General features: G+C 49.8%; 1 protein-coding gene across 1 annotated transcript; it reads left to right on the top strand.

The window, feature by feature from the left end:
• Positions 1-229: 229 nt before the first annotated feature.
• Positions 230-9,170, top strand: hey1 (hes-related family bHLH transcription factor with YRPW motif 1). Its single transcript, XM_084313263.1, has 5 exons — positions 230-882; positions 1,611-1,686; positions 1,809-1,892; positions 4,142-4,223; positions 7,016-9,170. Exons 1-5 carry the CDS (start codon positions 797-799, stop codon positions 7,690-7,692), a joined length of 1,005 nt encoding a protein of 334 aa, XP_084169389.1. The 5' UTR covers positions 230-796; the 3' UTR covers positions 7,693-9,170.
• The last annotated feature ends 304 nt before the right edge of the window (positions 9,171-9,474 follow it).

Below are 9,474 nucleotides of genomic sequence, written 5' to 3' on the forward strand. Positions count from 1 at the left end.
CGGGGGGGGGGGGGGGGCGCGACAGTCACGGAGCGAAAGTCTATTGGCCCGCTGTCGACGTTTTTTCAAAGGGGGCGTGGCGTGCGTGAGCCAACTGCGCTGTTTCTCAAACCCACCGCTGCGTCTTAATTGGCTAGTTCCGCGCCAAGCACCGCCCTTCTTGGCCGGCAGCGGAGTTGAAATGATACCGTGGGAAAGCAGAGTGCTTCAAACGGATGAGCTCCGGGCGAACTTTAGCAGACGCACATCTGACAGAGGAGACAGAGGAGACAGAGGAGACAGAGGAGACAGAGGAGACAGCAGAGGAGACAGAGGAGACAGAGGATACAGAGGAGACAACAGAGGAGACAGAGGAGACAGAGGAGACAACAGAGGAGACAGAGGAGACAGAGGAGACAACAGAGGAGACAACAGAGGAGACAGCAGAGGAGACAGAGGAGACAACAGAGGAGACAGCAGAGGAGACAGAGACAACAGAGGAGACAACAGAGGAGACAGCAGAGGAGACAGAGACAACAGAGGAGACAACAGAGGAGACAGAGGAGACAGCAGAGGAGACAACAGAGGAGACAGAGGAGACAGAGGAGACAGCAGAGGAGACAGCAGAGGAGACAGCGGAGGAGACAGAGGAGGAGACAGAGGAGACAGAGGAGGAGACAACAGAGGAGACAGCGGAGGAGACAGAGGAGGAGACAGAGGAGGAGACAGAGGAGGAGACAGCGGAGGAGACAGCAGAGGAGACAGAGGAGGAGACAGCGCACTGAAGGACTATATTGTGACATAACAGAGTATCAAAATGAAAAGGAATCACGACTTTAGCTCCTCGGACAGCGAGCTGGATGAGAACATCGAGGTGGAGAAGGAGAGTGCCGATGAGAATGGGTAAGTTATTTGGCTATTAGACCCTTTCGTGTGACTGTGATGCACCGAGTGAATCCACAGTCACTTCCTACTAGACCGTAGCAAACCAACCCGTGTTGACCCTGAAGGACTGGTTCTGGCCGAACCGCTCGTTATACAAGTACCACAGAGACATTTCAAAGGTGCTCACGGTTGCACGAGGGTTTCGGACAAAAATACGAGATGGTTTGAAAGCTCGGCGTTGCTAATAAACATTTAAAATATTTTTTATAAACTGGTCAACACTGCATTATTATTTCCGGCGTTGGGTGCATGATGCATGCGCTGTGAAGATCACAGGCGCACCAGGCAGCCAAATACAGAAATAAAGCCGTTTTTGAGTTGACCAGTTTATTAAAAAAAATGTTAAATGTTTATTAGTAACACCGAGCTTTGAAACCATCTCGTATTTTTGTCCGAAACCCTCGTGCAACTGTGAGTACCTTTGAAATGTCTCTGTGATACTTGTATATAACGAACGGTTCGGCCAGAACCAGTCCTTCATGGTTTGCTATTGAGGAGCAAGTGACTGTGGATTCACTCATCACAGTCACGAAAGGGGCTATTTGGCTATAATCTTTCTATTTTTTTTAATACAAATTCTTGTATTTTCGTGGTAGTTGCATGTATGCAACTTAATTATGCAATATAGTTTGTTAGTGGGTGTAAAAGAGAACGCATATTGAATAAAACGTGTATCTCCTCTACAGGATGAGCAGCTCTCCCCTCGGGTCTCTGTCCCCACAAACAACAACTCAAGTGCAGGCGAGGAAACGGCGTCGAGGGGTGAGTGAGGCACCGTCCCCCAGCCCAGGACACGCTACAAATACGATATTCATATTCCATATTCACCAGGGAACTCAGCAAATAACTAAAAAAGGATATTTATTTATTTATTCTCCTTCCAGATCATCGAGAAGCGGCGCCGTGACAGGATCAACAACAGCCTCACGGAGCTGCGCAGACTGGTGCCCAGCGCCTTCGAGAAGCAGGTGAGGACTGCGCGCCGCGCCGTGCGTAAAATACTGTAACTAACCACACCGTGCCGTGCGTAAAATAACTAACCACACCGCGCCGTGCGTAAAATAACTAACCACACCGCGCCGTGCGTAAAGTAACTAACCACACCGCGCCGTGCGTAAAATACTGTAACTAACCACACCGCGCCGTGCGTAAAGTAACTAACCACACCGCGCCGTGCGTAAAGTAACTAACCACACCGCGCCGTGCGTAAAATAATAACTAACCACACACTCCAAGAGAAGAGTGGAGACATTAATTACCAAATGTTTTATATATAATACAAGTTGTTTTTCCTGCGTATTATTCATGCATAATGCTTTCACTACCACACACTACAGAAGCTTAACCTTAACGGGGGACCCTGATGTAAACAAGACGAAAGTCGTTCTCTGGTCTGCATCCCCTTAACAATTGCGTGTATTGAGCTGTACTGTATTGTACCCATTCTGCAATCTGTTCATAAAGTTTTCAATCAATCAATCATAACCCTTTCACTACCACACTACAGAAGCGTAATCCTTTCACTACCACACTACAGAAGCTTAACCCTTTCACTACCACCACACTACAAAAGCTTAACCCTACAGAAGCACATTTACAATCACTGTTCACATTTACATTTAGTCATTTAGCTGAACGCTTTTATCCAAAGCGACTTACAAGTTCTGTACGACAAGTCATGAGGAAGGGTACAACTCTATCAGCTGAGTAACAATGTTCATCAAAGTGTTGAGTGCTACAGTGTTAGTTTATTAGGACAAGTGCATGATGACAGTAAGGTTAGTTAGGGTTAGAGTTTTTTATTTATTTTTTTCATTTCAGATAATGGTTGTTAACCGTCTGTAATGTGGTAGTGAAAGTGTTAACCTTCTGTAGTGTGGTTGTGAACGGGTTAACCCTTTGGGAGTGTGGTAGTGAAAGGGTTGACCGTCTGTAGTGTGGTAGTGAAAGTGTTAACCTTCTGTAGTGTGGTTGTGAAAGGGTTAACCTTCTGTAATGTGGTAGTGAAAGGGTTGACCGTCTGTAGTGTGGTAGTGAAAGTGTTAACCTTCTGTAGTGTGGTAGTGAAAGTGTTGACCTTCTGTAGTGTGGTAGTGAAAGGGTTAACCTTCTGTAGTGTGGTAGTGAAAGTGTTAACCTTCTGTAGTGTGGTAGTGAAAGTGTTGACCTTCTGTAGTGTGGTAGTGAAAGGGTTAACCTTCTGTAGTGTGGTTGTGAAAGGGTTAACCATTTGGGAGTGTGGTAGTGAAAGGGTTGACCGTCTGTAGTGTGGTAGTGAAAGTGTTAACCTTCTGTAGTGTGGTAGTGAAAGTGTTGACCTTCTGTAGTGTGGTAGTGAAAGGGTTAACCTTCTGTAGTGTGGTAGTGAAAGTGTTAACCTTCTGTAGTGTGGTAGTGAAAGTGTTGACCTTCTGTAGTGTGGTAGTGAAAGGGTTAACCTTCTGTAGTGTGGTAGTGAAAGGTTAACCTTCTGTAGTGTGGTAGTGGAAGGGTTAACCCTTTGGGAGTGTGGTAGTGAAAGGGTTAACCTTCTGTAGTGTGGTAGTGAAAGCGTTAACCTTCTGTAGTGTGGTTGTGAAAGGGTTAACCTTCTGTAGTGTGGTAGTGAAAGGGTTGACCGTCTGTAGTGTGGTAGTGAAAGGGTTAACCTTCTGTAGTGTGGTAGTGAAAGTGTTGACCTTCTGTAGTGTGGTAGTGAAAGGGTTAACCTTCTGTAGTGTGGTAGTGAAAGGGTTAACCTTCTGTAGTGTGGTAGTGAAAGTGTTGACCTTCTGTAGTGTGGTAGTGAAAGGGTTAACCTTCTGTAGTGTGGTAGTGAAAGGGTTAACCTTCTGTAGTGTGGTAGTGAAAGGGTTAACCTTCTGTAGTGTGGTAGTGAAAGGGTTAACCTTCTGTAGTGTGGTAGTGGAAGGGTTAACCCTTTGGGAGTGTGGTAGTGAAAGGGTTGACCGTCTGTAGTGTGGTAGTGGAAGGGTTAACCCTTTGGGAGTGTGGTTGTGAAAGGGTGGTAGTGTGGTAGTGAAAGGGTGGTAGTGTGGTAGTGAAAGGGTGGTAGTGTTGTAGTGAAAGGGTGGTAGTGTGGTAGTGAAAGGGTGGTAGTGTGGTAGTGTAAGGGTGGTAGTGTGGTAGTGAAAGGGTGGTAGTGTGGTAGTGAAAGGGTGGTAGTGAAAGGGTGGTAGTGAAAGGGTTCACTGAGTGGCTCTCTCTCTGCACGCAGGGTTCCGCCAAGCTGGAGAAAGCGGAGATCCTGCAGATGACTGTGGATCATCTGAAGATGCTGCACGCCGCCGGGGGCAAAGGTAAACAATCATACTCAACAACAACAACAACAACAACAACAACAATCGGTTTAGAAAAACATTTACAATCACATCACATCGTTAACCCTTTCACTGCCACACAACCATCATGATGCCCCATCATTAGCATCATTAGCTCCGCGGATGCCGGATGCGGAGCTAATGATGCTAATGATGGCGCGGAGCTAATGATGCTAATGATGGAGCATCGCCGTCGGTTGTGTGATAGTAAAGGGCTAACCTTCTGTCGTGTGGCAGTGAAAGGGTTTTAACCCAAGATGTTAGATAAGTAGTGTCTGTCAACGTCTTCTAATTAAACGTCCACTCTCTTCAACAAACACGTAAACAAATAAAAGAGAGTGAAGGCAGGTGAGTAATAACGGGCAGACTGGTTGGACGGCCTGAAACACCTGTGGAGACAGAGCCTCACCGCCTGAGGTCAGGACACATGGCTGACTTCCTCCGGTTTGTTCCAGACCAACTCGTTGTGTAACGCGGCCCCCAGGGCTGGAAAGTACTTAAAAGTAGTTTAAGTTTATTTGGATCCCCATTAGCCACAGGCCCACAGCGGTGCTGGGGCTATATTCTTCCTGGGGTCCATCACACGTCAAATACAGTTACAGACTTTATACACTCACAACATTCACATGTCATACAGACAATTAAAACAACAATAAATACTACTTATCAAATTCATAATACAATACAACGATACATACTCCTCCTAATCAATTCATAATGCAATACAACAATACCTACTCATAATTAATTCATAATACAATACAGCATAATATACTATTTAGCTTTTACATACATTATCTATGTACTGTTTAAGTACTGTTTTGGGGGCTTTGTACTTTACTCAAGTAGTATTAGGTTTGTATACGTGTACTTTTACTCAGAGGAAAAAAAACATACTTTTTACATTTTAATTTAAAATGCAGACCTACAAATTACAAATCTCGCAGGTCCAACCATTTTAATTAGTATATTTGTGCTCTCTGGCCGAACTAACGTTAGCGTTATTAACTTATTAATCCTGCGGCCGCACTTTTTTTTATTTTTTTTTTTATCCACTTTTTCTCCCATTTTCTATATTTTCTCTCATCCCAATTTCGTATCATCCAATTCAACCCTCCCCTGTCACGAACGCTGTTTCTTGCTTCCCACAAGCCGGCTGCAATGTGGACTAAGTCATACATAGCACAAGTCCCCTCCGGTACTTGAGGTAACAGCAGTCGCATATTTTCACCTGCGCAGCTCGACCTCTCAGTGGCGAGGAGTAACGCGTGGGAGGCTCACGTTGCCCCCGACGCCTGTTACTGTTCCACAACTGTAGCTACTTCCGGGGTAGGCCCTGATTGGCCCCGACAGGCACGTGACAGGCGCGGCCACGCCCCGCGGCAGCCTCAGGACGCGCAACGAGTTCACAGGCTTTCCGCCTTCAACGCTGTCCAGGAAGAGGCATAATAGTTCTACTTTGACGTTTTAATGTTGGACCAAAGCAGCGCATGTAATTAGAATACAGGCAAATAAAAGTCATTTAGTTTAAAGTACAATCTTGGCTGTCTTTTTCTCTCAACGCTTCAATGCGTAGATCTTGCCTTCAACAATGTATGCCTTTCAAATGTTAAATGATAAATGATTGCATGACTGCCGACTGCGGCGCGATTATTATGACTGATGACTGCCGTCGCGACGCTGTACATATGTCTCTATACTATTTCATACAACAATGTATGCCTTTCAAATGTTAAATGATAAATGATTGCATGACTGCCGACTGCGGCGCGATTATTATGACTGATGACTGCTGTTGCGACGCTGTACATATGTCTCTATACTATTTCATAAATGATAAATGATTGCATGACTGCCGACTGCGGCGCGATTATTATGACTGGCCTTTCAAATGTTAAATGATAAATGATTGCATGACTGCGGCGCGATTATTATGACTGATGACTACTGCGATATGACTGATGACTACTGCGATGTGAAAGGCGCCGCAAACTCCTGTTCCTGCCTCTTCCTGGGCGGCGTTGAAGGCGGAAAGCCTGTGAACTCGTTGCGCGTCCTGAGGCTGCCGCGGGCCGTGGCCGCGCCTGTCACGTGCCTGTCGGGGCCAATCAGGCCTACCCCGGAAGTAGCTACAGTTGCGGAACAGTAACAGGCGCCCCCGACACTTCCTGATTCTACTGCGCAGGCGCACCAACCGACCTGTAGGAGTCGCTGTCCACAACGCCCGATCCCCACCCATCAGTTTCCCACCCCCTAATACGGCCAATGTGTATTATTACGGACGACCAGCTAAACTGAAAGCAAATGTGGAGCGCTGGGCTCGAACAGGCGAGCCCAGCGTCTCCAGATTTCGTGGCGAGTGCCTTGCCCACTACGCCACGTAGCCGCCCACGGCCGCACTTTCTTTAAAAACAGCCAATCAAATCCCCATCAATGTAACATGAACCCGCCCACACCCATGCTGATTGGTCCCTGTGTGAGTGTCTGCTTGGTTTCACACCAGCTGTGTTTAGGCAAGGCACATGAAAACTTGGCCCACGATGGAATGAGTTTGAGACCCCTGGTCTATGCCTTGCAATAAAAAAAGTGTTTTACTTTGACTTTTTACTACTTAAATACATTTCAATGTAGAAACCTTTTGACTTTTACTCTCAAGTAAGATTTTGAGACGGTACCCATACTTTCACTTAAGTATAATTTCTGGCTACTTTTTACACCCCTGAGTTTGTTGACTAAAGTTGCCCCCCCCCCCACCCCTCTTCCTCTGGCAGGGTACTTCGACGCCCACGCCCTGGCCATGGACTACCGCGGCCTGGGCTTCCGGGAGTGCCTGGCGGAGACCGCCCGCTACCTGAGCCTCATGGAGGGCCTGGACGGCGCCGACCCGCTGCGGATACGCCTGGTGTCCCACCTGAACAGCTACGCCACGCAGAGGGAGGCCCACACGGGCCTGAGCCACCTGGCCTGGGGCTCTGCGTTCGGCTCGCCCGCCCACCTGACCCACCCCCTCCTCCTGCAGCACCAGCAGGGGGCGCCGCTGTGTTTACCTCGAAGCCCCGCCAACAGCCCTCCGACCTCCTCCTCCTCCTCCTCATCTTCCTCCACTCCGTCCTCCTCCTCTTCGTCCTCCTCGGAGAGCCACGCCCCCGGCGGCAGGCGTAGCAGCGGTAACTCCCACTCGTCGGAGGCGGGGCTGATTCGGGTGCACCTCCCCTCCTCCTCCGCCTCCGCCCCTCCCCCCACCATCGTCCTGCACCCCGCCCTGGCCCCCTCGTCGGTGTCCAAGCTCACCCCTCCCCTCCTCTCCTCCCTCGCGGCGTTCCCTTTCCCGTTCAGCGCGTTCCCGCTCCTTTCCCCCGCGGCCGTGGCCGTCCTCAGCCCCCCCGCCCCCACGTCCGGCGCGGGGAAGCCCTACAGACCCTGGGGCATGGAGATAGGGGCTTTCTGAAGACCCTACAGACCCTGGGGCATGGAGATAGGGGCTTTCTGAAGGCCTACAGACATGGGGCATGGAGATAGGGGCTTTCTGAAGGCCCTACAGACCCTGGGGCATGGAGATAGGGGCTTTCTGAAGCCCTACAGACCCTGGGGCATGGAGATAGGGGCTTTCTGAAGCCCTACAGACCCTGGGGCATGGAGATAGGGGCTTTCTGAAGGCCTACAGACCCTGGGGCATGGAGATAGGGGCTTTCTGAAGCCCTACAGATGCTGGGGATGGAGATAGGGGCTTTCTGAAGCCCTACAGACCCTGGGGCATGGAGATAGGGGCTTTATGAAGGCCCTACAGACATGGGGGATGGAGATAGGGGCTTTATGAAGGCCCTACAGACCCTGGGGATGGAGATAGGGGCTTTCTGAAGGCCTACAGACATGGGGGATGGAGATAGGGGCTTTCTGAAGGCCTACAGACACTGGGGGATGGAGATAGGGGCTTTCTGAAGGCCTACAGACACTGGGGGATGGAGATAGGGGCTTTCTGAAGGCCTACAGACATGGGGGATGGAGATAGGGGCTTTCTGAAGGCCCTACAGACCCTGGGGCATGGAGATAGGGGCTTTCTGAAGGCCTACAGACATGGGGGATGGAGATAGGGGCTTTCTGAAGGCCCTACAGACCCTGGGGCATGGAGATAGGGGCTTTCTGAAGGCCTACAGACACTGGGGGATGGAGATAGGGGCTTTCTGAAGGCCCTACAGACCCTGGGGCATGGAGATAGGGGCTTTCTGAAGGCCTACAGACACTGGGGGATGGAGATAGGGGCTTTCTGAAGGCCTACAGACACTGGGGGATGGAGATAGGGGCTTTCTGAAGGCCCTACAGACCCTGGGGCATGGAGATAGGGGCTTTCTGAAGGCCTACAGACACTGGGGGATGGAGATAGGGGCTTTCTGAAGGCCCTACAGACCATGGGGGATGGAGATAGGGGCGTTCTGAAGGCCCACAACGCACCCAGAGACTCAACCCCCCAGCTGAGCTGGACTTCCTGACTTTCCAAGACTGCACCCCCACCCCAACAAAAAACAATTATTCTTTCATTTTCTATCATACTGATATCCGATAGAAGAGCTACAGGATTTTCTCTTTTCATTACCTAATAGAATGTTTATTGTGCTTTTGTATAGAAAATCAAGTGAGAAGTGTGGGAAAAACAACTATGTCCGTGTGATTTATTGTGCTGATTGATCTTCCTCGCCGCCCTCCACCCCCCCCCTCCCCCTCCCCTCCCAGGACCCCTTTAGAAGTTACTGTTGTGTTTTTGTCAGCGTCTATCAGAGATGGCTTCCCCAGATGGTTCAGGAACCAGTCAGTCGACCCGGCGAGTTCTTTTGGGGGGGGGGTGAAACTGTGGCCCCTTTGTCGCCCCCCCCCCCCCCACACACACACACACACACACACACTGTACACCTCGCCTGACCAGAGAGAGAGAGAGGGGGGGGGGGGGGGGGGGGGCGTGGAGGCCAGGCTCGAGGTGGTTTTTTATGGCATTTTATGGAGTGGAATAACCAACACCAGGTGTGCCCTCCGCCGGCACACTGGGAACAGAAGTCAGCGACCGCTCCGGTTGAAAGGGAAACCCAAACATGATTTACTCCCACTTGCACTATCTCTATATAAACCCTCACACGGTCCCGCCCACGACTCTGACTCGTGCCCCGTGGATTTACAGTCTGTCTCTGTGGCAACCCCCCCCCCTCTGCTACAGTTACACTACAGTAAGCCGCTCTGCCGG

Source organism: Notolepis coatsorum, assembly GCF_963971535.1.
Source record: "Notolepis coatsorum genome assembly, chromosome: 4".
In the NCBI taxonomy this organism is placed as follows: domain Eukaryota; kingdom Metazoa; phylum Chordata; class Actinopteri; order Aulopiformes; family Paralepididae; genus Notolepis; species Notolepis coatsorum.

Excerpts from the sequence above, each read along its gene's own strand:
- hey1 (XM_084313263.1), top strand. The coding sequence starts at position 797 with ATGAAAAGGAATCACGACTTTAGCTCCTCGGACAGCGAGCTGGATGAG. Across the intron at positions 1,687-1,808 it reads CGAGGAAACGGCGTCGAGGG|ATCATCGAGAAGCGGCGCCG; the intron begins GTGAGTGAGGCA and ends TTCTCCTTCCAG. Across the intron at positions 1,893-4,141 it reads CCAGCGCCTTCGAGAAGCAG|GGTTCCGCCAAGCTGGAGAA; the intron begins GTGAGGACTGCG and ends CTCTGCACGCAG.